The sequence below is a fragment of the Stenella coeruleoalba genome (genome assembly GCF_951394435.1).
Source record: "Stenella coeruleoalba genome assembly, chromosome: 2".
NCBI classification, from domain to species: Eukaryota; Metazoa; Chordata; class Mammalia; order Artiodactyla; family Delphinidae; genus Stenella; species Stenella coeruleoalba.
In genome coordinates this window covers 108,649,612-108,676,893 of record NC_137147.1, presented here as the reverse complement: position 1 = coordinate 108,676,893, position 27,282 = coordinate 108,649,612, and the positions used below count along the sequence as shown (strand labels likewise).

Genomic DNA, 27,282 nt, shown 5'->3' with positions numbered 1-27,282 from the left:
ATTGTAAAGCAACTAAACTCCAATAAAAATTAATTAACAAAAAAAAAAACCACCTCAGACTTAACCACTCTGAAAAAAAAAAAAGTTTTTGGCTTCTAATCAATACTGCCTGGCTGAGGGGAGTTGTGTCTCTAAAGGCTTCTTTTTTTTTTCTTTTAATTTTTTAAAAAGTAAATACAACTGTATTTTAATAATCTGCATTATCTTTCATCCACCTCAAGGTCCTAGAACTGTGATTGGAACACATATACTTTTGGTTTCAAACACCACAGACTGAAAACATAGCAAAATATTATTATGTGATTAATTTCAGAGTTAATGATTGAGCTGATTTCTGGGAAATGGCTTCACACCCATTCCTGTAATTCACTCGTCCATTCAAGTGGGATTTAAAAACATTTATTTTTAGGGGTGGAATGTTTTCATCCAGGCAGCCCACCATGACTCAACCAAAAATAGTCTTCAAGATCACCTGATGAGTAAAAGAGGCTGGTCACAGTTCTGTCCTTTGACGTATCTGACAAAACCCAGGGTCCAAAGAAAGTGGCTGAATCTACGGGTCCTATGTTCTTTCTGAAATTCCTTAATTTCTGTCAGATCACAGGAATTAAGCTCCATGCACTGGTCAGGCTGGCTGGGTTGCAGAGGCGGGTGCCTCTGGGAAGATTTACCAGCCATGTGACCTTGGGCAAGGACTCACTGTACCACCTGGGACTCAGTTTCCTTACCTGTAAAATGGCGGAATTAATATGGTAGAGTTCTTACACGGGGCAGGTCTGAGGAAAGCAGCTTCTCAGCCACAGAGAGGCTGGGGGAAGCCGGCCGAGTCCCCTGCCAGGTGAGCAGAATGACCCCCAAAGACAGCAGTTCTGAAGGTGCTCATGGGGCCAGCCTTACACCGTGAGACCCAGCCTAGCCTTTGGGAAACAGGCCACATTCTCAAGATATGAAAACACAAGCACAGGGCTTCCCTGGTGGCACAGTGGTTGAGAGTCCGCCTGCAGCTGCAGGGGACACGGGTTCGTGCCCCGGTCCGGGAGGATCCCACATGCCGCGGAGCGGCTGGGCCTGTGAGCCATGGCCGCTGAGCCTGCACGTCCGGAGCCTGTGCTCCGCAACGGGAGAGGCCACAACAGTGAGAGGCCCGCGTACCGCAAAAAACAAACAAACAAACAAACAAAAAACAAGGAAAACACAAGCACAGCTAGTATAGTCATTAAAAGTTAAAATCTTGTTGATATCGTCATGGGGGTTGTGTTAAATTTGTAGATCAATTTAAGGGAAATTGATACTTTTTAAAATATTGAGGCTTCCTACCACTTCCCAATAGACTTTTTCTATTTGTTGAATTTTTCATGTATGGCCCTCAAAATCATTTGAGTTTTCTTCACAAAGATCCTGTACATTTCTTAAGTTTATTCCCATGTATTTTATGGTTCTAGTTCATATTGTAAAGGAAATCTCTTCTTCAAATATATAGTCTACGTGATGTTTGTTTGTATATAGAAAAGCTACTGATTTTTGTGAGATTTTATTTTATTTTCAAGATAGTTTCTTAGGTTTTAATGTTTTTCAGTGTTATCATATATGAATAAATGATAAATTTGGCTTCTCAAAAACCAAAACAGGGACTTCCCTGGTTGTCCAGGGGTTAAGACTCCATACTCCCAATGTAGGGGGCACGGGTTTGACCCCTGGTTGGGGAACTAAGATCCCTTATGCCGCATGGCACGGGCCACCCCCCCAAAAACATGAAACGTAAGCACTGGGACAGGGACTTCCCTGGTGGTCCAGTGGTTAGGACTCCATGCTTCCATTGCAGGGGACCTGGGTTCCATCCTTGGCTGGGGAATTAAGATCTCACAAGTCTCGTGGCATGGCAAAAAAAAAAAAAAAGCACAGGGACACCCCTCTCTTTCTCACACACACACATAGATGCTGATGTGCACAGAGAACAACCACGAAGGCAGCTGGTCTTCCTTTGGCCAGGAGTCAAGACCGGACGCTCTGAGCAGGACCCAGTCTCCTTTCCCAACTTCCTGAAACCCTGCCCAGTGGGAAAGGCTGCAGGGAAGTGCTGACCTGGGAGACAACAGCACCTGGATTTGAACATGCTCACCTCTGTGTCAGAGCGATCTTCAGCTTGTTGTTCTCAGACTTGAGGTGTGTGTTGGCAGGACCCGCAGAAGATGCCTTTTCATCGTCCGTTCCGTTGATGCTGGATGCCTGAGTGGAAGATGGGGTTTCACACCCAGATTCCTGGCCAGACTGAATCACTTGCACACCTTATCACTTGTCCTCACAGCGGAAGCAAATCAGGCATGATGAGGAACTGTGCGGTTATGAGTGTGGGAGAACCAACGCATCCAACCAGAACGCAGCAAAGACTGACAAGTCCACAGACTCATAACAAGACCATCCGTGGAGACTCCACTTGGAGTCCAGACAGTCTGTGCATTTTACCCACAAGACAGCACACAGGGCCGTTACGCAGAACCTTCTCACTCAAACTTTACAGGTAAACCTAACAAGCCTGGATACCTGCTCTCCTTAAATAACACAGGACAGAAACCACAGATTAAAAGAGGGGGAGAGTTTTAGGGACTTCCCTGGCGGTCCAGTGGTTAAGACGCCGTGCTTCCAATGCCGGGGGCGCAGGTTCAATCCCTTGTTGGGGAACAAAGACCCCACATGCTGCAGGGCATGGCCAAAAGAAAAGAAAAAGAAAGCGGGGGAGGAGGGTTTTATAATAAGAAACAGTGAATGAGTTAAGAGAAAAAGTATAAGAAGCTGAGATGACTTAAAAATCCCGGGGCTACAGAGAGATGAACACACTCATTTGAAAAAAAAAAAAAAACAGGAATCAGATATGGGTGTCTGCGACTAGTTAGCAATGTTATGAATATTCTGAAATGTTTGCTGTAATAAGCCATTCTACATGGAGGTGAAACCTCATCTGGTCTTGGAGAAGATCTTAGAAAGATTTTATTTCGCCTCCAAGAAGAATAAAGGCAAAAGAAAGACAAGAAGGGAATGACGTATTACTAAATTTCTACATCGCAAAAAAGTGCATAAACTACATCAGAATGTAAGCAACGATGTGGGGGAAATATTTTCAATGCATACTAAAAACAAAAACGCTAATACTATTCCTATACTAAAAAACCCCTAGAGTCCTCAACTTTTAGAGTGACGCTCTGAAATATTTATGAATGAAATGATGTCTGGGACTGGCTTTAAAATAAAGACGGAGGGAGAGGGGGGTGTAGATGAAACCATTGGTCATAGAGTCCTAACTGTTAAAGCTGACCTATGGGTCCATGGGGGTTCATTTACCCAGTTCTGCCTAGTTTTGTACATATTCAAAACTAGCCATGTTAAAAATAAAGTTCTTGGAAATGAACACAAAAAAGCGGAAAGGATATGCAATTGACATTTACAGAAGAAGAAATACATAGAATTAATAAGCAAAAAAATTTAATCTCACTAGTAAAGAAATACAAAATTTAAAAAGACAATAAAGTACATTTTTCTTCTGTCAAATCAACAAAGCTTTGTTGGGGAGGGAACGGGAGGGAAAAACGCTCTCATTCACTGCTGGTGGGAGTCACAATTGTACATTTCTGTAGGGATGTTTGCAGTGTGTGTCAAAAGCTCTCAAAACGTCCTACTGGGCTTCTCTGGTGGTGCAGTGGTTGAGAGTCCGCCTGCCGATGCAGGGGACACGGGTTCGTGCCCCGGTCCGGGAAGATCCCACATGCCGTGGAGCGGCTAGGCCCGTGAGCCATGGCCGCTGAACTTGTGCGTCCGGAGCCTGTGCTCCGCAACAGGAGAGGCCACAACAGTGAGAGGCCTGCGTACCGCAAAAAAAAAAAAAAAAAAAAAAAAAAGTCCTACCCCTTGCTGGGAAAACTGGACAGCCACATGTAAAAGAATGAAATTAGAACACTCCCTAACACCATACACAAAAATAAACTCCAAATGGATTAAAGACCTAACTGTAAGACCAGTCACTATAATACTCTTAGAGGAAAACATAGGAAGAACACCCTGTGACATAAATCACAGCAAGATCTTTTTTGATCCACCTCCTACAGTAATGGAAATAAAAACAAAAATAAACAAATGGGACCTAGTGAAACGTAAAAGTTTTTGAAAAGCAAAGGAAACTACAAGACAAAAAGACAACCCTCAGAATGGGAGAAAATATTTGAAAACGAATCAATGGACAAAGGATTAATCTCCAAAATATATAAACAGCTCAGGCAGCTCAATATTAAAAAAACAAACAACCCAATCAAAAAATGGGCAGAAGACCTAAATAGACATTTCTCCAAAGAAGACATACAGATGGCCATGAAGCACATGAAAAGCTGCTCAACGTCACTAATTATTAGAGAAATGCAAATCAAAACTACAATGAGGTATCACCTCACACCAGTTAGAATGGGAATCAATCAGAAAAGCTACAAACAACAAATGCCGGAGACAAATGTGGAGAAAAGGGAAGCCTCTTGCACTGTTGGTGGGAATGTAAATTGATACAGCCACTATGGAGAACAGTATGGAGGTTCCTTAAAAAACTAAAAATAGAATTACCATATGACCCAGCAATCCCACTACTGGGCATATACCCGGAGAAACCCATAATTCAAAAAGACACATGCAACCCAGTGTTTACTGCAGCACTATTTACAGTAGCCAGGTCATGAAAGCAACCTAAATGCCCATCGACAGACGAATGGATAAAGAAGATGTGGTACATATATACAATGGAATACTACTCAGCCATAAAAAGGAACGAAATTGGGTCATTTGTAGAGACGTGGATGGATCTAGAGACTGTCATACATAGTGAAGTAAGTCAGAAAGAGAAAAACAAATATTGTATATTAACGCATATATATGGAACCTAGAACAACGGTACAGATGAACCAGTTTTCAGGGCAGAAATAGAGACACAGATGTGGAGAACAAACGTATGGACACCAATGGGGGACAGTGGCGGGGGTGGTGGTGGTGGGATGAATTGGGAGATTGGGATTGACATGTATACACTAATATGTATAGAATGGATAACTAACAAGAACCTACTGTATAAAAAATAAATAAAATAAAATCCAAAAAAAAAATTGTTGACCAGAAAAAAAGTCCTACCCTTAACCCAATACTTCCACTTCAAGAATTTATCCTGCAGAAACCATCAAATGCACAAAAGGTATGCAAGAATGCTTAGCATGGTGTTATTTATACTAATGAAAAATTAGAAACAACACCGATGTCCCAAATTATAGGAGGTTAATGGAATAAGTTGTGATGCAAACACTGGAATACTATCTAGCCATTAAAATAGTTTTGAAAAGGGATATTTGAAAACACAAGGAAAGGATCATAACAAATACGTTTTTTAAAAAAAGATTAAAAAGAATAACACCAAGATATACTGCAAAGCTATATTAGGAAGAAACACACCAAAACGTTAACAAAATATCTTTGGTAACTCTTATTGTATAATAACCTTAGCATTCCAAAAACAAAAACACAGAGAAAGTCCTTAGACTATGGACCATTTCAAGTGCCCAATTTTACAGATCCTCAGCGATTACTCAGTACAACAATTAGTATACTAAATTAACAGTATCATTTAGATGTCATTAAAGATTATTTACAAAGATTCAGGAAAGTTCCTGCCCACTTGAAGTCTAATACACATTCATTTCCATAAATCCGTAGGGGTATCTTTTACAGGATTCAGCTTCAGCTATTGCTGACGGCCAAGTCTAGGGTGTTGATCTTGACCGCTCAGGATGCCCATGTCTCCTGTTCTCTTTCCACAAGCTGCCCCGACATCCATCCATGGCTGGCCTGGCCTGGCCATTCTCCACCCCACAGCCTCCTCTCCGATCTTCCTGCCCTCAGCTCCTCCCTGACTTCCTCACCACCCGCATGCAACCTTCATGTCAATTCCTGATCGGTAGCTATAAAACATCTCCAATGTCTTCCCATTATCCAACAATAAATAATTAAGAATGATCGACTAATGAAGAATTCCAGGTCCTCCACAGTACCTCCAAGTGCATCTCTGTTCCTCCCACTGTGCATCTCACCCCCAGGCAGGCAGAACCCTGGCTGCCTTGCATTTACATCATGCTTATCCCTAATCCCAGACCCCAGCTCCTACGTCTCGTCAGGTCTCCCTTTCCCTGTCTCTCTACACATAACTCTGTCACTAGGTCAAGGTTTCCACCTACCACTACACACCCTAATCTAGATGTCAGGAAGGCAGGTATTTTTATTTCAGGTTAAAATAGGTCCCTTTTAGTCAATTATCACACTTTTAAGTAGACAGATAACTCAGTTCCTGGCAAAGCCACATTTACGTTGGCTAAACCAGAGCTGTTGGAATACCACCTCCCACGTGACTTTGTTATAATAGGGAGACAGACGAGGACTCTCTGGCATCGATCAAGTTTTCTCTGTCATGGGCACAGGTACCTGCATTTGTCCATGAGCATCCTTCATGCAGACCTCACCTCCCAACACAGAAAGAAAACACTTCACCTTGGCTTTTTTTTTTTTTTTTTTTTTTTTTTGCGGTACACGGGCCTCTCACTGTTGTGGCCTCTCCCGTTGCAGAGCACAGGTTCCAGACGCGCAGGCTCAGAGGCCATGCCTAACGGGCCCAGCCGCTCCGCGGCATGTGGGATCTTCCCAGATCGGGGCACGAACCTGTGTCCCCTGCATCGGCAGGCGGGCTCTCAACCACTGCGCTACCAGGGAAGACCATTGACATTGGTTTTTAAACCGTGACCAGAGGACATCCCAGACCAGGGACATGCATTAACTCTAATCTCATCAAACGTTTTCCATCCAAAATATATCACCACATCCTGAAAAATTCAAGAGTCTCTTACATGTCACATTCATCTCACTGTGAGCAGTCTAATAGTTGAAAAAGTTTTCAAAATGCCCTACTGCGAAAATTTCTTATTTCTTGTCAAAAGTGACAAGGAACAGAGTCTCAAGCACTGATCACAGTCATTCATTTTACGGACAAATTACTTACTTGGGAATGATTGCTCGAGGTCTCGATTTTCTCCTGAGATTTGTCTCTGGCTAGTCTGGCAGCTTCTTTCACCTCCTGGAATTTCTCTGCAAACTGAACGTGAAGAAGAATTATTAGGGATTTCCTTAACCTTACACATGGCTGATATTCAGAACCTACCTTTATTATTTTGCATTCCTTTTAAGCCAATAAGTCCTGTATAAATCCAGAAGAAGGATTTTATTTGAGATTAAAAAGAAATGAATATAATGAATGCTTTTTCCAAAAAAACCCACTATTGGCCAAGGTCAGATCTGAACGAATTTCTAAGATACTGAAGCTAGATTTGATGGCGAAATATTAAAAACACATACCTCTGGCCAACAGCACCTAATACAAATGCAACAAAAGAAATTTAGCTATAGTGCAAAAGGAATCCACGAAAAACTTCATAATCCCTATTGAAAGATCCAAGAACTCTTACAAGTCAATGTCAGGAAACACAAAAACATCCAAAAAGTTGAAAAGGAACAGTCCTAGATGTTTTTTTTTTTTTTCAGTGCGCGGGCTTCACACTATTGTGGCCTCTCCCTGTTGTGGCCTCTCCCGTTGCAGAGCACAGGCTCCGGACGCGCAGGCTCAGTGGCCATGGCTCATGGGCCCAGCCGCTCCGCGGCATGTGGGATCCTCCCGGACCGGGGCACGAACCCGCATCCCCCGCATCGGCAGGCGGACTCTCAACCACTGTGCCACCAGGGAAGCCCAGTCCTAGATTTTAAAAGCCTAAGATATAAAATAGCAAAATGCAACGTGCAGCCTAGGACTGAGTCCTCTTTTGAACAGACCAAGTAGAAGACTTCTGGGCAACAAGGAGGGAAATGTGAGCATGGACTGGATAAGATGACACCAAGGAGTTACTTTATTTATTTATTTATTTATGGCTGCTTTGGGTTTTCGTTGCTGCACACGGGCTTTCTCTAGCTGCGGCGAGCGGGGGCTACTCTTCATTGCAGTGCACCGGCTTCTCATTGCAATGGCTTCTGTTGCTGCGGAGCACGGGCTCTAGGCACATGGGCTTCAGTAGTTGTGGCACATGGGCTCAGTAGTTGTGGCTTGCGGGCCCTAGAGCACACAGGCTTCAGTAGTTACAGCGCTCAGGCTCGGTAGTTGTGGCTCGCGGGCTCTAGAGCGCAGGCTCAGTAGTTGTGGCGCACGGGCTTCATTGCTCCGCAGCATGTGCGAGCTTCCCGGACCAGGACTCCAACCCGTGTCCCCCACATTGGCAGGTGGATTCTTAACCACTGCGCCACCAGGGAAGTCCAGGAGTTATTATTAATTTTGTTAGAAGTGCTGATGATGTTGTGGTTGTGGGGGAATGTGATTCTTTAGAGATCAACACTGAAGTATTTAGGCGTGAAATGTCTCGATGTCTGTAATTTACTTTAAAGTACTTCAGCAGCAATAAAAGTAGATGAAGCAATGTGGCACAGTGTTCACTGTTAAATCTACGTGATGCGCATATGGGTGCCCATTATACTATGCTCTCTGCTTTCAAAAATGTTTTAATATTTTCTTAAAAGAAAAAAATTCTTAAAATCCCAGGGCAGTCATATCAATCACTGCTTTATAGTCACTGACAAGGCAACTGATTTTAATCAGCCAATACGTTGTTTGAACAGAGAACATTCTATGATAGCTAATGCTGACGTCACACAGCAAGAGAGAGCCAAATGTTGCTGAGAAACGAAAAACAGCTGGCCAAGTGGCAAGGCCACCAACAATTCTGTGGCTTTTGCTGAGAACTCTATTTCTGAGCACAGGCCGCCCTCTGAGTGCTTCACAAAGCCAACAACGATGGTCTGCTTTGGGAAACCTTGCCGGGTGATAGCCGTTGGTCCACCAAGCACCCAGTAGAGGCAGAGAAGGTCAGTGTGGCAACGCTGGCCTGTGTTGCTCCCACAGGCCTGTAAATAAAGCCATAGCTACAGGGCTTCATTTAACCAACCTAGAGCTGTCAGAGAAAAATCACATTACCTGTTGCTTAAAAGACGTGAGGTCTAGCAAGGATGGGCAGAGCACCCGCCTTCCTTTTAGGGGCCCCGTAAGTAAAAACATCATGTCGTGAACTCCTTGACGGCAGGGTCCACGCTCTTCCTCTTTGCACCCTCCCCTGACACCTGGCAGAGAGCAGGCACAAATAAGTTTGTTCAGTGAATGAACAGGCTCTGGGTTCTAGATTTGCACACCTACGCCCACTTGAAAAAAAAAATCATGTCAAAGTACAGGCCAAACCTCAGGACTTAAGAAGGTACTGTGGTAAGTGTCTTGGGAGTATTCTGCCCCATCTTTCTGCTTCCTAAGCTTAACTGACTGGATCAACCTAGGAACTAGATAGAGTATCACTTGGAATATGAACATTATCCCGGAAGAGATTTTGTGCAGGCACTATAAATGCCTTTCAATCTTATTAAGACATTAAAAGATGCAACTTTTAAAAGGTATGATATTAAATGTTTTTGTGCCCCACTACCAACTAAAAGTCAAACGTGATTTGAAGAAAACGGTAATGCATGTGGTTCTCAGTAGACACACCTGCTGATGGAGTCTCCCCATGCTGTGCTTAGGAAGGTGGGGCTGGCTGTCTCCCACAAGCATCTCAATTCACCAGGCTCCCAGACCAAAAGCATTGTTCTTTACAGACGGTCCTTGTGCCTGTCAGGGTCTCTTTCTCTCAGGGTCTTACTCGAAGTTGCTTGTAAACTAGATTGGACATGTCATCAGCCAGGGTCATGCTTATTCAGTCAACAAACATGGTCTGAGCACCATTCACACCTTCAGCAAACAAAAATTTTCACCGTGAGCTGGGCCATGCCCTAGGTTAGGTGCTGGGGTGTGAACGCTGTGTAAGTATCAGATAGAGGGCGAGACTTGGGTAGCAGGAGATAGTGGCAAAGAAGTCAGCAAATAAAGCCCTGCCGGGCTTTGACAGAACAAGTTGCCTCTGGATGGAGCTTGGGGGCCTCCATTCTGTCTGTCTCCTCCTACCTGACCCTGAACATCTGGGATGACCCTCAGCTCAACTCTTGGAGACTCAGCCCAGAGCACAAACCTTCAGTTCCAATGGGCCCTTCTCTCTTTGTCCCCTGACACCCATCATGGTGGCCCCTCCAGGTGTCCCACGGTTTTGTCTTGCGTGGGCCTACTTAGTACCCTCTTCCCCTAGACCCTCAGCATAGGCACATCTACAAGGTAAGGAGTTTAATGGCTTCTTAACACACATTCTCTTGTTTGCTCCTCTCCATCCTCTGTAGGACAGGAATTCTTTTTTTTTCCTTAATATTTTATTTATTTATTTATTTGGTTGTGCTGGGTCTTAGTTGTGGCAGGCAGGCTCCTTAGTTGCAGCAGGCAGGCTCCTTAGTTGTGGCATGCTCACTCTTAGTTGTGGCACGCATGTGGGATCTAGTTCCCTGACCAAGGATCGAACACTGCATTGGGAGTGCAGAGTCTTAACCACTGTGCCACCAGGGAAGTCCCTAGGATGGGAATTCTTATGTATAGTTTCCTGAAAAGAAAATGGAGTCTTAGAGAGGTTAAAATTTGCCCATGGTCACATGGCTAGTAAATAATAAACCTGAACTTGAGCCCAGATCTGATTTCCACACAATCATCCACACATCCAGTTACTTTCGGGTGTTTATAAGAATGCCAAGAGTCTTGTCCACAGCAGTTGCTAAACACTTATTGATTGGATTTTCCATTTGCAAAGAGATGCCCTTACCTTAAAATAGAATTGTACTCACTTCCTCTTTAAAAGAAAATTCTAAAAGCTTTAACTCCAAAACAGGCCATGGGAACCTTTAAGGCAAAGACAAGGCCTGAGGATTAGAATAGCAGATACAGAATGAGGGGCCCGGGCAACAAGTTCTGATTTTACAGCTCTCCTCAGCTTCACTATTTAGCTGTTCTTTTTCTCAGTTACAAAAGAGGGGCAAGGAACAACTGTCACATATACGTCAAAACACACATCCTTATAGGACCTCAAGGTGACAGTGCTACTACACAGGCAGACCTCACTTTATCACATTTCACAGATACCGTGTTTTTTACAAATTGAAGGCTGGTGGCAACCCTGCATCAAGCAAGTCTATCGGTACCATTTTTCCAACAGTATTTGCTCACTTCGTGTCTCTGTCACTAATTCTCACAATGTTTCAAACTTTCATGGTGATCTGCCATCAGTGATCTTTGCTGTTACTAAAATTCAGTGACGCCTCAGATAATGGTTAGCAATCATTAGCCACAACGTATTTTTTAAATTTAGGTATGTACATTGTTATTTTAGACATAATGCTAGTGCACACTTAATGGACTACAGTATAGTGTAAACATAACTTTTACATGCACTGCGAAGCCAAAAAATTTGTGTGACTTGCTTTATTGCAAGATTTGCTTTATTGCGGTGGTCTGGAACCAAATTCACAATATCTCCAAGGCACGCCTGTGAACAGTAACAGCCTAGAACATCTCAAAAAAGGGGAAAAAAGGACATGTATTCTCGACTCCCAGGAATGAGATAAGACACTCGGTTAGAATGTACAGTCTTACTATGCACTCACAGCTACCCTGAGGTCTTCTTACTACTGTCAGTATACAAATGGGGCACAGATGGGTTTCGAAACTGGCCAAGTTCACACTGGGACTGAACACAGGCCATCTGAAGCCAGTGCTGGACACTCCGGGGCCCTATGATTTACCTGCTTAACTGCTACCTTAGCTAAGATGCCCAACTCTGACACTTAACAGCCTTTCAAACGCAGGCAAATGAACTGCTCTGCACCTTGGTTTCTTTATCTATGAAATGTGGATACTAATACACGGATCACTGGAGGATGAGAGATGGGGCTTTGCTGGGTGTACGATAGGGGTTCAACAGAGAGAAGCACAGCTTCTCTGGCCTTGACTGGACTTAATACCACGAACTTTAGTAAAAGAATGCCACAAAAGGGTGAATTCGTTCATTCAAAAGTATTAACTAGTTATCTCTATGTGCTAGGGACTGTGCTGGGCACACTGAAATACCCAGGAAAGACGTGGTTGCTGTCCTCAAAGGAATTCTGAGTCTGTAGGGGATTTCGTTTTATATTCAAATGGGTGAGAATCAAAAGAATTTTTATCAGAAAATAAGCTTAAAATGTAACGAAGTAGGATAAGCTCTATCAGATACATTTTAGGTAAATAATCATTTAAAAAGAGGTGGCATTATGGGAATAGGCCCTACCATTTATATAAAAATTAGCTATGACAAAGGAGGAATCATAAATTAATGGAGAAAATTATTCAAAAATATGATTGAGATAATTTTGGTAAACTGAGGGGAAATGAATTTAAATCCTTAGGCGAACCAGTAGCATGATAAATCAACGATGGGTTAAAGGGGTAAGTTTTTTTTTTTTAAATCTGGATGCAAGCAGAGTTGAACATTCATCAGACTTCTGCTTGAGGGGTGAGAGGGTAATTTTCTAAACTTGTAAGAAACAAAAGAAAATCACAAAAGTGACAGACTTGACTGCCTAACAATTCAAAGCTTTTGAATATAAAAAGAAAAAAAAAAAACTAAATCAGAAGGGAAACAACAGCCTGGGGGAAATATCTATAGCTAGGCCAGTACAACAGAAAAAGGGCCATTATCTTTAGTATAGAAAGGGTTTGTACAAATTGAAAAGGAAAATATGAAAACCCCAATAGATAAATGGCAAAATTCAGGAATAAAAAATACAACAAGTAGGGCTACCCTGGTGGCGCAGTGGTTGAGAGTCCGCCTGCCGATGCAGGGGACGCGGGTTCGTGTCCCGGTCTGGGTAGATCCCACATGCCGCAGAGCGGCTGGGCCCATGAGCCATGGCCGCTGAGCCTGCGCGTCCGGAGCCTGTGCTCCGCAAAGGGAGAGGCCACAACAGTGAGAGGCCCGCGTACCGCAAAAAAAAAAAAAAAAATACAACAAGTAAACAATTTATAGAGAAGATCGTTCAGCCTTGCTGGAAATGCAAGGCAAAATACTGAGGCACCATTCTTTGCCTGCTGAATTAGCAAACGCTAAAAACAATTATAATATCCTGTGCTGGCAAAGGTATTCCTGGCAGCATTGTGACTGGTACAGCCCCACCGAGAAGCATTTTGGAAATATGTATCGTAAGAAAAATGTTTTTCTTACGAGAAAAAAATGTTCCTACCCACTGACCTAGTGAGATCACTTTTGGGAAACTATTCTTCAAAAATAATTGGGAATATGGAAAAAAAAAAGGCCTTCAATATAAAGACGTTAATCCTAGCATTAACTATAAGCATGAAAAACTGGAAGCAATCCAGGGCGCCCTGGGAGAAGGATGGGAGGTTTCCACTCACAGCCTCCAACTGTTGGAATGAAAGCAGTCCTCACTGAGGGAGGTGCCAAGATGACCGTCCTTTGGTGAAGAAGCCCCTCTCTCCAAGTCTTAAGCTTTCTCATATTTCCCCCCTTATTATAAAAAAAGCACACATGCTTGTACATTTAGTAAGTATAATTTAGGAAAAAATATCTTTTTAAAACCTATAGTCCCATCACCCAGAGATAAGCACTAACCATATAAACTTTCGATTTTTTCCTATCTGGATACATGCATCCACTACACATATTCGTTAAAAAATAGAATATTGTACATCTGCTTTTATAGCTACTTTTGATATTAACGATATGACAATACTTCCATGCACTTATATGATCGTCTATTACATTACTTGAATTGCTGCACAATATCACCCTGAAGGATATACTGGAGTTTATTTAGTTAATTTCCTATGGCTGGACACTTAGGCTGGTGTTTTTGTCTTTTTGTTTTTGCTATTATAAATGATGCTGCAAGGAAAATTCTTGTAGCTAATTCTCTGGATGCAGTTACAATTATTTCCTTAGAATAGATTCCTGTAAATAAAACTCATGGATCAAAGGACATTCAAACCACAAATGTTTCTTAATATATGCCAAATTCTCATGTCTTTACTTATTAGGATCATTTTCTATAGTTTTTAAATGTGTGGTAATAATTTTGTAATCAAAATCATCATCATCATATATTATGATAGAAAATGAAAGACTATTGTTTTATTTCATTTGGGGCTTTTTTGGCCTGGGTCTTTGAAGACCCTAGGGCAGATGCTACCTATTTGCTTATTCAAAATCCATTTCTTCTTTTCCCTTAGCTTAACAGAATCTCAATTTGTCTAGAGCAGGACATTTCCCAGGTGGTAGAGAATGAGAACTGATCTAAGCTGACCATGGTAAGACATTTGTCTGCCTCTATTTTTTTTTCCTGAAGGTGGGTGTGGGAGGGTGGTTTAGGGACCCAAGACTGATAACAGTATCCCAAAAAGAAATCTGCCAAGGGAGTTTACAGGGAGAGTTGTGGTACCACCCTCCTGCCACGAATGCAGATGTGATGGATAGAGCTTAAGAAGCCATTTTATCATCATGAGGAAAAGGACAGTCAAAGAAACAAAACACAGAGCCCTACACCCGATATCACGGAGCCACTGTACTAATGCTGGCAACTGCCTGCCTTAGGACTTCTCTTTTGTATGAAAAGCATAAGCCCTCTTTGTTACTTGCAGCCAAAAACATTCTAACTAAAACATATCAAAAGAATGATCAATATCCCCCACTGAAAGAACAATTAGCCTTTTAAATCACAAAGGTAGGAGACAGAGCAATGCTCTCACAACTACACTGAGTTAATGAAGTGAGCATCAGAACACAAATTTGAATTTGAAATGACATAACTGAAAAGGGTCAAAAGCAAATGCCACGTATGGGTCAGGGTTTAGATGGACCAATCACGGAGCACTAGCAAGTCCACCCTGGATCACTCCGCTTCATGGCAGAATGTGTTTCCTTCTGCCTGCAATGAATGAGATGGAGACAAACATCTCAAGGTCATATGCCAGAAATCATCTACACTTTAACAACTGGTTCATCCTTACACTTGGTTCTCCTTCCTTTGATCTCTTCAGAAGCCCTTCCTTTTGTCAGAACACGTAAGTCCCTTTTCAACATTCTTCAGTAGGCTGAGGCGTTATGCCCTCTTCAGCGGGTGGACAGAGTCCCAGCTTACCTCTGGGAAAATGTAGCTCCTGTCATTTTGGAAAGCCTATATAAAGAGCAGAAAGTGTCCCTGTAATACTTTCTGGATTTTGGTGTGAAGTGGTCCTTATAAAGGGAGCAGTAAAGACAAAGGTATCTATCTATTTTCCTCCTGGGGGGTAAAAAGAGAAGTGTTCTTAAATGAAAACACCCACACTGGGGTCCCTTTTTCTAGCCTAGTTATAGGGTTTGATGACCAGTTCCCCTTTCAGGTCTGTGGGTGGCTGCTCTGTGAAGTCGAGAGCATTCAGCCACAGCTGTCCTCTCAGCAACACACCTCGGGAACCCGTTGGGCCCAAGTTCCTCTGTGCTAATTGCCACTTGTCGAGAGTGCCAGCCTCACATCATGGTAATTGATCAGTGTGTGGTTAATAGCTCCCTTCAAAGGGAAGGGGACAAGTTGATTTGAAACATTCTGAACAAAGGAGACATCTGAGGGCTTCTTTGGTACGGCTTTGTGACAATGGCAGGTCACAGTCGCAAAGCGGGACTCCAATGCCGCTGGAGGAGGCCGGGTAACTCGGGAAGACAGGGCGCTCCCCTTTAATGATAGGACATCTTCCGTCTGGAAAAAATTAGGAGTGGCCACACCTGGAAGCACGTGCAGCCCAAGGTCTCTTCAGTTCTCAGGGGCACAAAGAATGGGACTTTAACAACTTGTTCTCATTTTTGTGCTGAGTTCTCCCTCCTTTCAACTCTTTTCATTGATATGTTACCCCTTTATCCTTCCTAGCTACTTTGAGTCCCCCAAAGATGGAAGAAATTGTTCCAGGCAGCGGAGCGTAACCCTCAAACCATCCCAGGCTTCCGTGAAGAACTCCAGCCCTGCGTGGGATCAGGGGCCATTGAGCCAAGGTGGGCCCAGCCAGGACCCTGTCGCTGACAGAAGCCCCCCATCTGACCCTGCCCAGCAGTCTGAGGCTTCCAGGCCTATCAGTCTGGATAGGAAACACTTGGCAGGGGAGGCATGGCTCCCACCACCCCTCTTCTCCCCACCAGGAACTTCTTCAGAGGGAAAAGGCAGGCAATCCCCAAGAGCCGCTTCAGACAGAGGCTCTGCTTAATTATTCTTTCAACAACTCACCATCATACTTGCTTCCACCTTATAGAAATTCCCTCCGATCCTCACAGCACCTATTCCTCTCCCTCATTTCAAACAATGGCGTCACATCATCCACCCATCCCCACCCCAGTCTTGGCCTCCCACGTCGGCTCACCGAGTGCCACCCGTTTAGCTCCTCAGTATTTCTTAAATCTCTCCAACTCGTACACAAGCCCTCATCATCTCTGATCTGGACTAACACAAGCGAATCTGTCCAGAAAAAAAATCCACCTAAAATGAAAATCTGATCATTTTTTTTCTTGGCTTAAAATCTTTCACAGGCCATAGGATAAAGTCCAGGAACTCTGGCATGACACAGAAGGCCTTCCAACAGCTGGCCTCTATCAGCCTTCCCCACCCCCAACGCCTGGGCACCCTGTTAACAGTGAACCGTTTGCAGCTTCCCTCACACAGTGTCAGGATTTTGCTTGTGCTCCTCCCGTCGTCGGGAGGATGATGGAAAAGGGAAATCCTCCCTGTGGCACGACGTGGAACATCTCATTGTCCGGTGTGCACAGGAGAGGTGACCTGCAGTTGGAGTCTACACTGAACCCTGGGGAAATGGTAAAGGGCCTAGCTGCATGGGAGGGATTGGGAAGAAATCAAGCTGGAGGGGTAGTGACAAAGAGATCTGGGAAATGGCTACAACAATGGGCCCAAATCGAACCAGAGCCTGGAGATATTCACGTTCCCCATGAATGCTTGCAATGGACTGAAAGTCTGTGTCTCCCTCAAATTCATATGTGGCAATCCTAACCCTCAGTGGGATGGGCTAGGAGGTGGAGCCTTTGGGAGGTGACTGGGTCATAAGGATGGAGCCCTCATGGCTGGGAATAATGCCCTTATAAAAGAGACCGAAGGGTTTCCCTGGTGGCGCAGTGGTTGAAAGTCCGCCTGCCGATGCAGGGGACGCGGGTTCGTGCCCCGGTCCGGGGAGATCCCACATGCCGCGGAGCGGCTGGGCCCATGAGCCATGGCCGCTGAGCCTGCGCGTCCGGAGCCTGCGCGTCCGGAGCCTGTGCTCTGCAACGGGAGAGGCCATAACAGTGAGAGGCCTGCGTACCGCAAAAAAAAAAAAAAAAAAAGAGACCGCAGAGAGCATTCTTGCCCTCTTTTCATCATGTGAAAATACAATGAAAAGCTGACAGTCTGCAACTTGGAAGAGCGCCTTCACCTGACTTGACCATGCTAGCTCCCTGATCTCAGGACTCCAGCCTCCAGCACTATGAGAGGCTGTCCACAGCAAAGGAATCCATAAACAAGACAAAAAGACAACCCTGAGAATGGGAGAAAACATTTGCAAACGAAGCAACTGACAAAGGATTAATCTCCAAAATATACAAACAGCTCATGCAGCTTAATATCAAAAAAAAAGGGCAGAAAATGTAAACAGACATTTCTCCAGAGAAGACATACTGATGGCCAAGAGGCACATGAAAAGATGCTCAACATCACTAATTATCAGAGAAATGAAAATCAATACTACAGTGACGTATCACCTCACACCGGTCACAATGGCCATCATCAAAAAATCTAGAAACAATAAATGCTGGAGAGGGTGTGGAGAAAAGGGAACACTCTTGCACTGTTGGTGGAAATGCAAATTGATACAGCCACTATGGAGAACAGCATGGAGGTTCCTTAAAAAACTACAAATAGAACTACCATATGACCCAGCAATCCCACTACTGGGCATATACCCGGAGAAAACCATAATTCAAAAAGACACATGCACCCTAATGTTCATTGCAGCACTATTTACAATAGCCAGGACATGGAAGAGACCTAAATGTCCATCAACAGAGGAATGGATAAAGAAGATGTGGTACATATATACAATGCAACATTACTCAGCCATGGAAAGGAATGAAATTGGGTCATTTGTAGAGACGTGGATGGACCTAGAGACTGTCATACAGAGTGAAGTAAGAAAGAGAAAGACAAATATCATATATTAACGCATATACGTGGAATCTGGAAAAATGGTATAGATGATCTTATACCATTTTTATGCAAAGCAGAAACCGAGGCACAGACGTAGAGAACAAATATAAGGATACTGAGGCGGAAAGTGGGGGTGGGAGGAACTGAGAGATTGGGATTGACATATATACACTATTGATACTATGTATAAAATAGATAACTAGTGAGGACCTACTGTATAGCACAGGGAACTCTACTCAGTGCTCTGTGGTAACCTAAATGGGAAGGAAATCCAAAAAAGAGGGGATATATGTATATGTATAGCTGATTCACTTTGCTGTACAGTAGAAACTAACACAACATTGTAAGGCAACTATACTCCAATAAAAATTAATTATAAAAAAAAAAAGAACCTTGCGAGGCTGTTGTTTAAATACCCAGTCTATGGTATTTTGTTATAATAGCCTGAACAGACCAAGACAATGCTCTTCTGAAGCCTCCACCCTCCAGCAAAAAGAATCCTTAGAACTAGGGGCAGGAAGGCTGCTCTATGGGTACCCAGTCATTCTCTTCCCCAGGCAGCCTGGCCCTTGCTCAAAAGGCTTACGGACACACTGGCCTTGGTGCCGGGGAGAGAATGTGGCGTGGCCTTGACAATACCTACTCCTGTCATGGCCACCCTGACCTCTGGCCCGGTTGAGTATCAACTGCCAACAGCAGTGACCCACCCTGAGGCCCTGATTCTGCATCACACTCCTAAGTGACCAGCCAGCTCCCTGGTGGAAAGCTGATTACGCAGGGCCCTTCCTCCAGAGCGCACAGTAATTTACCCTCACCAGGACAGACGTATACTACGAACTGTCATGCCTCCCGGCCCCCCGACTCACAAACTTACTTAATGCCTTCTGTACCACACAGCACCACCTCCAACCAACCAACCAACTTCTCTGCAAATGAAATGAAGCAAGGTCTACTCGCCACGGGATTCTTGATCCTCCCACAAACCTTATCAGCAGAAGCAGCAGGCCTTCCAGAACTCTGCTGTGCTGCCCGCTAGAACACCACATCTGGCAGAGTTGTGGGACTTCTCCTTAGAGCCGCAGTCCAGGGACTGAGGGATCAGGGATGGAGATGACATCTCCCATGTTTATACCCCACGAGCTACCCTTAAGATTTCCGCTTCCTGCCCCATGTTGCTGAGCCCTGGCGATCTGGAGACTTTAGTACCCAGGAAAGGATGCTTCTAGGAGTGGGTGGCATAAGAGGATGTGTGGCGTGCCATCAGGCCATTTTGGGTTTCTTGGGCTTCTAGGGAACAGCATCCTCATAGGTGGGGATGCAGAGGAGGACAGACTGTGGGGTACCCTTCCTTAGGGGGCTTGTTTGTGGCTGGGTCTGTGGGCTGGAGGCCTCCTTAGAAACGTGCGTGTGTGTGTATGTGGTGTACAAACACACACGCACACACACTGGACAAATGAAAGATGCATTTAGCAAGCTCCTGCCAGGGTGGCTGCCTGATTCATCCTGATCCCCCTGTGAAAACAGTCCTTAGTGTACACAGGGAACCCAAGCAACCAAGTCTGTACTAAGCAGCTCTGTCAATTCCCCAGGCGTCCGGAATTCTGTAAGGCCCTCTGGGGACGGGACCACAGCTCTGCATCCTTGGTGCCCAGCATGGTGTTGGCACAGCAGGAGCTCAATAAACACCCGCCCAGCAGTCAGTGGGACGGTCAAGGCAATGGTCTAGAACTCCTTTAGCCAAGATTCCCAAAGCCAGCCTGGCTCCAGCCCTTCCTGGATTTTCAACTCTCTCTTGGATTCCTTGAGATACTCTGATAGTCTTCCAGTAAGTTCTTGTGTCACATAAACTAGGCAGTCTTGCTTTTTGTTTTTGTTTTGTTTTTTTGGCTGCATTGAGACACGAGGGATCTTAGTTCCCCGACCAGGGATTGAACCCGGGTCCCCTGCAGTGGAAGCGCGGAGTCCTAACCACTGGACCGCCAGGCAAGTCCCTAGTCAGTCTTGCTTTTAACCAGTGCATTTTCAACACCTACACAGGACTCTCCACCATCCTAAAAGGAAGCCTATTCTCCTAAAACAAGCTTCTGGCCCCTTCCATCGGCCAGGTGAGGCCTCTCAGAGGTGGTCAGTTTGTTTCCTCGGTCCTTGGGCTTCTCCAAGTCTGTGGTCAGTCATGCTCTGCTCCTTAACACCTTTTTAACTATCCACAGAGCGTGTCCCAGACCCCTTGGAAAGCAAAGCAAAGCTATAAACGCTCTCCCTAGAAAAAAAGCAACACACACACAAAACACTGTGTGACATTTTAAGGGTTGTGGGGGCTCCAAGTTAAGAACTTATGATCCTGTGACATATAAGAAATATATATCTTGTCTTCCTCCACGGTTCCTGGCTCACAGCTCCTGAGCACTAAGAGCAATGCAAGCATCTTTTGTCACAGTATTTGGTCTCTTGTCCTCAGTTCTGAGTTCAGAGCCATAAAGGTGAAATGGGTATCTTATTATTCATAACAAGCTCCTTTCTGTCAAAACTGGGTTTATGTCAATGAGGTGACTTTTGTTTGCAAAGGACCTAAGGATGGGGGGGCTGGTTTCCAGGGGAACCAATCATGAATAGAGGGGAGGGGAGAGGGCTGGAGGCTGAATCAATCACCAGTGGTCAGTGATGGAATCAATCATGCCTAATTAATAAAGCCTCCATAAAACCCTAAAAGGATGGGTTTGGAGAGCTTCCGGGTGGGTGAACATGTAGAGATTTGGGGAGAGTGGCAGACTTCAGCAGGGGCGTGGAAGCTCCGTCCTTTCCCCATACCTTGCCCTAGGTCTCTTCCACCCAGCTGTTCCTGAGTTATACCCCTTTATAATAAACTGGTAACCTAGTAAGTAAAATGTTTCTCTGAGTTCTATAAACAGCTCTAGCAAATTAATTGAACCTTAGGAGGGGGTCACTGGAACCTCTGATCTATAGCTGGTTAGTCAGAAGCACAGGTGACACCCTGGGCTTACAACTGAAGTCTGAAGTTGGGGGGATCCTGCAGGACTGAGCCCTTCACCTGTGGGATTGGATGATTCCTCCAGGCAGGCAGTGTCAGAATCGAGTTGCATCGCAGGACACCCATCTGGGGTCTGAGAAGTGCTTGGTGCTTCGGGGTACCCCTCCCGCCCCCCACATGCATGTTGGAAATTGGGAGCAGAAACCTTTTAAAACTCTTACTGAGCGTGAGTCACCTTACTCCCCCTCTCTGAGGGCTCCAACCAGAGTCAGTGACACTGATGGCTGTCAGACACACCCTGGGTGCAGGGGCCGGGCGGACACCTGGGGAAGGAACAACTGGCAAGGCTGCGTCCTGAGGCTACACCTCAGGCTGTGAAGCAGCATTGTCAGAGATGTTTTCCTTCTCTAAACAACATCTCCATTTCCAAGGAAACTGATGTTTCTAAAAGGTCATCTGGTTTGGCAGCCCTGCAGCGCCAGAGGGGAGAAAACTGAAGGCCAGAGAGGAATCTGCTCAACCAGTAGAAGCAGCACCGGATCCCTCAGTAAGCAATTACCTACTGAATGAGAAGAGCGTTGGACGCGGCACCCACGGCGCTGCGGGAAGGACCACATTACCTTTGTCAGTTGCTGCTCCGAGGAAAACCCCAAACCAAACACCGTGTTGGCTCTGCTGTCGGCCCACTGCCCAAATTTCTGCGATGTTTTGGTGAAAGTCATATTGGGTGTGATTGTGCTGTTTATGATCACCTGCAGCGAAACAGCCCAAAGAGGCGACATTTAAACACTGAATTAGACACCAGAGTCACTCCTTAAAAACTCCTCTGTTGGCAAAGCTAGTAGGTAAAGCCTGCATCCCCACTGCTATAGCTGGTCCTGAGTTCTTCCTCTCCTGGCACATCCCACGCTGAGTCATATACACACAACCATGATAACAGGCAATTGCAGAGACTTAAAAACAGACAGTCAGCCTAAAATAAGATCTCACAGGTTATCAGTGGGAGAAAGGCTCTCCTAGGTAGAGAACAGTTTCCAAAACTGCTACTTATTTCCCCAAAGCTGTCGCACATCCGATTGCCCTTAACGGCCAGCCATGTCACACATCCTCTGAAGAGCCACGCTGCCGACGTTTTTAAGTGCCTGGAGCCCCCGGGGTCCAGCTCAAACCATTTAAAATTTCCATGAGCAATGGGGGCTGGCTGCTTCCCCACGGGAAAGAAAAGGTACACTCTAATTGGGATAATTTGTGGAGGGTTAATTTACAGACTAATTAGACAGGTGTGAGCTGGGTGTATGGACAGTGCAGGGACCTGGTGCGAGCTGCTGCCACCTCTCCTTGGCTTTAAAGGATGAGGGGGTGAAGAGGCTATGGGATGTGGAAGGAGAGAGTCATGGAGCACAGGCTCCCTTAACGAGAGAGGAGACCTTCTGTTGAGGGACACACCAGCACATGGTGACCTCACAAGAGGGGGAGCCAGTGGGACAAATGCCCTTACCTCTGCCGTTCTGACTTCCCGCCACTGGCCAAACCCAACCAGAAGCCAGAGGCCCCACAAGCCCACTTATGTCCTCTGCGGGTCAGCCCCTCAGGGACCAGAGCAGGGTGAAGAAGAGTAGAGGATGAACGTGGAGGTAAAAGGATGATATCCAGCACACAGTACATTCATTCATTCAACAAACACTCACTGAACATTCACCATATGCCTGGTATTCTGCTAACCAAAGACACAAAGAGGAAGGAGTCAAGATTCCTGGTCTTCAAGTTGCAGGTAGTCACGAAGAGGGTAGAGACATGTAAGTAATCACTAAACAATTGATCAGTGTTATAAAGTATCAATAACAAGCTCACTCGGCAGAAATCCTTGGCAGCCTGAATACTAAATACTAAATTACTGAAGACTAAAAAACTACTTAGATCAGCTCTTAAGCCTTACAACAAGCCTAGGAGGTATGACTACCACCTTCACTTCACAGGAGAAACTGAGTTGGCAAGTAGCAAAGCCTAGAGGTAAAACCCAGATTGTCTGACTCAAAGTCCTGTATTCCGAACTTCTGTATGACGTGCTTCTCCTGTTCTTGCCCCAGCTATGAAGCACTGATGCCTTCACTGCACTCCAGGTTGCTTTTCCTCCCTGTGCTAGTTCCTCTAATTCTCAAGACTGTGTGAGCTAAGACACTTTTATCAAATGTTTTTCAGATAACTGAATGCAACAGTTAGTAAAGAGCTCTGCCTGCTGTCACCGGACACTATCAAGAAATGGAGGCAGGGCTTCCCTGGTGGCACAGTGGTTGAGAGTCCACCTGCCGATGCAGGGGACACGGGTTCGTGCCCCGGTCCGGGAAGATCCCACATGCCGTGGAGCGGCTGGGCCCGTGAGCCATGTCCGCTGAGCCTGCGCATCCGGAGCCTGTGCTCCGCAACGGGAGAGGCCACACAGTGAGAGGCCCGCGTACCAAAAAAAAAAAAAAGCAGCAAGACGGACAGCTGGGGCAATCGAGCCATTAAAAAGTGGTCAATCCCAGGACCCTCTTCTTTCACTTCCCACTAACATGGAAACTCTGTCCTGTGCTACCCTTGGCTCAGCCCACCAACACCAAGTCCTCCTGAGAAGTTGGGCAGATCGAAGCTTCTAAGGACACATTCCTTCTGTGAGTGTTCCTCTTGGGTTCGCAAATCATTTCTGGCTAACTGCGCTTGCACTGGAATCCACCTTATTGCCTGTGTCTCTCTGAGGCTCTGACTCATTTCTGACTTTCACCCTCCTCAAGCATGCAAGAAGAAGTGAAAGGAAGTGGACACATAGGACCTTTTGTCTACTCTGGGTCTGCTACGGTTGAGTGCCCAGCGCAGTTGTGTGAATGGGAGGGATATTCTGGGGGTGGGGGTGAGGAGATGGGACCTGAGGGAGGCTTAGTTCTGGGCAGGTGAATGGAACCCGCTCTTGTGAGACTGGAGAGAATGAGGTAGGTTGAGTTTGACGGACATAAGCTACAAGCTCAATGTCACTAGGAATGTGGAAACTGCATTACCATTACTACTATATACTCACCAAATTCAAAATATGTCTGATGATACCAAGGGTGGGGGTGAGGATGTGGGGCAATGGGTGCTCTCACATATGGGCAAAATCACTTTGAAAACTAATGTGGCTTTCTCTGACAAAGTTTAAAATGCACATTCCCTACCACCCAGCAATTCCACTCCTAAGTATATATCCGAGAGAAACCTTTGCATAGGTACACAAGGAGAAATGCACAAGGATGTTCACAGTAGCAGTGTTTGCAAACATAAATGTCCACCACCAGCAGAACGGATAAATTATGGTCCTATTCATACAACGAAATACTACCTAGAAGTGAAAGTTAACCAAAGCTATAGGTATCAGCACGGATGACGACAAAAACTTAAGTTAAAAAAAGTCACAAAAGAAGACATACAGTATAGGTCTCCGTATGATTCTATTTATGTAAAAATCAAAAACAGGCATAACTAAATAATATATTTAGGGCAAGGGTCAACAATTATAGCCCTCAGGCCAAATCCTGCCTGTTTTTGTAAATAAAGTTTTATTGGTACACAGCTTCACCCATTCATGTACATATTGGCCTCTGGCCATTTCCTTGCTATTGATACAAAAGAAAAGTTGAAGAGCTGTGAAAGAGATTGTACAGCTCATAAGAAAATTACTGTCAGGCCCTTTAGAGAAAAAGTTTGCCAACCTCTGGCTTAGGGATATATACACAAGTGGCAAAAGTATAAAGAAAGGCAAGGGAATGTTTAACACAAATTTCAAGAAAGTGGTAACCTCTTGCAGGGTGGACGGCAGGTGCCTCTATTAGGGAGAGGTCCAGAAAGGGACTTCTGAAGGACTAGTAAAGGACAGACTTCCTCAGTTGGGTGTTGGGTACATGAGTATTTGCTTTGTTATCAGACATTAAATGGCACAGATAAACAGTTAAAAATAAAAAACATGCAAAGCTATAATAAAGCTGTCTGGGAGACGAATCCCCCGTGTGAGCAGAAGCTTGTGAAAAGGGAAGGCGGTGCCCTGTGCATGGGGACACTGGAAAACTGCGCTGGGGGCAGAGGAAGTGGCTGGACCTGTGGTTTCTGGCCTCAGGTAAGCGGGGGGAGGCTCAGCAGACTCTGGGGTTACAGGAGTGGAGGATGTCACCCAGCAAGAGGGGACAGAGTTTCAAGGGAAGAGGCCTGGGTAGAAAATGACTTTAGAAGCACGAAGGCAGGGCCTGAGGAGTGAAGGCATACAGAAGGGACAGTCAGGAGGGAACAAGGAAGAATGAGGCCTTGGGTGTGGAGAGAAAGGGCACGCGTGGGTGTTCGATGAAGCAGACGGACTCAGCAGGACCCAGAACTGGTGCCTCCCTGGGGACTTGGGAAGGCCGGGTGGGGGTGGGGGGCAGGGGAGCACCCTTAGAAAGTGAAGCTCAGAAGGATGAAGGGGCTGCTTTAAAGCACAACCTTTAATATGGGCTCCTGACCCTTATGCCCACCCCCTTCCTCTTTTTTGTGAATTCTCTCTGAAACGTTCATGGAGAAAAAAGAAAAAGAGACTCCCCAGTAAAAGACTCAGTTCCTGCAGATCACTGGAACCCACTTCTCACACAATGCACAGAGCACATGCAACCAAGAGGTACCTGGAAGAAGCAAAAAGCTAAGCTCCTCCAGTCCCTAGTGCAGCTCCGGCTTCAGAGGAAGCTGGAGGCAGGCCCCCTGGTTCCTATTCAGGGCAAGTCCCCAAATCCACGGAGATGGAAGTCAGAATGCAGAAGAGGCTGGGGATGTTACAGCAATTAAAAGACTTGTTGCCTGCTTCCAGAAAAGGTATTAATAGATGCTTTTATTCTTGTTTTTTAAAACCATAGTCAGGGAAGAAGAGAAACCGACATTCATCGAAAATCCTACTGTGTGCTGAGAACCTTCCATATGTCTGCTCCTTTAACAGAAGGTGCTCTGTATTTATCCAAAAGGGGAAACTAAGGACTTCGCTGGAGGTCCAGTGGTTAGGACTTCACCTTCCAATGCAGGGGGTGTGGGTTTTATCCCTGGCTGGGGAGCTAAGATCCCACGTGTCTCATGGCCAAGAAACCAAAACATAAAACAGAAACGATACTGTAACAAATTCAATAAAGACTTTAAAAATGGTCCACATCAATGAAGTGAGAGAGTGGCATGACATTTACACACCACCAAACAAATGTAAAATAGCTAGCTAGTGGGAAGCAGCTGCATAGCACGGGGAGACCAGCTGGGTGCTTTGGGACCACCTAGAGGGGTGGGATAGGGAGGGTGGGAGGGAGACGCAAGAGGGAGGATATATGCGGATATATGTATATGTATAGCTGATTCACTTTGTTATACAGCAGAAACTAACACACCATTGTAAAGCAATTATACTCCAATTAAGATGTTAAGAAAAAAAGTCCACATCAAAAAACAAAAACCAAACAATGACCAAAAAAAAAAAAAGAGGAAACTATACTGATGGGTGGAGGAGGGGACCCTGACTGTGTTCTTGAAAGCAATTTCACATTCCCAGACAAAACACCAAACAAGTCAGAGTTTCAGAGGCTTATATCCTCCAAACCGTTGTGATTAGGCAGAACACAGAGGGTGCTGCTAAATATCTGTAGAATGGATGACCTCTAAGGTCTCTTCCAAGAGAGGCTTCTGTGATCCTATAAATAACTGAGAACCCAGGGCAGGGGAGCCATCCAGAGCACCCGGGAGAAGCACCTGCTCCAGGCAGGTCTTGTCCACAGGTGCAGGCAATTCCTCACGAGGATGGCAATGATTAACTCAGTCTGTAAAGAGTGCCAACGGCACAATGAAATCAAGTGCTGCGACGGCTCAGTTCACAAATGCTCTGGAAATGGAGTTGGCTGTTCCGCGCAAAAACTCGCCATCAGTCACACGGCCGTTGGTTGCGGCTGTCGGTGACGTGATGGCTCCCATCAGCGCTCTGGGAAGCTGGGAGACCCCTCATGTGGCTCCCACCTGTCCAT

The 27,282-nt window shown here is 45.3% G+C and overlaps 1 protein-coding gene across 2 annotated transcripts in view; it reads right to left on the bottom strand.

The window, feature by feature from the left end:
• HOMER2 (homer scaffold protein 2) overlaps positions 1-27,282 on the bottom strand; it is an 88,009-nt gene that overhangs the window by 7,636 nt on the left and 53,091 nt on the right. For both annotated transcript variants that reach the window (XM_079913395.1, XM_079913394.1), the window contains 3 exons: positions 21,877-22,008; positions 7,067-7,159; positions 2,120-2,226 (listed from right to left, as the gene is read on the bottom strand). In XM_079913395.1, the coding sequence (XP_079769521.1) occupies positions 2,120-2,226; positions 7,067-7,159; positions 21,877-21,978 (302 nt within the window). In that variant the 5' untranslated portion in view covers positions 21,979-22,008. The remainder of the gene's footprint in view (positions 1-2,119; positions 2,227-7,066; positions 7,160-21,876; positions 22,009-27,282) is intronic.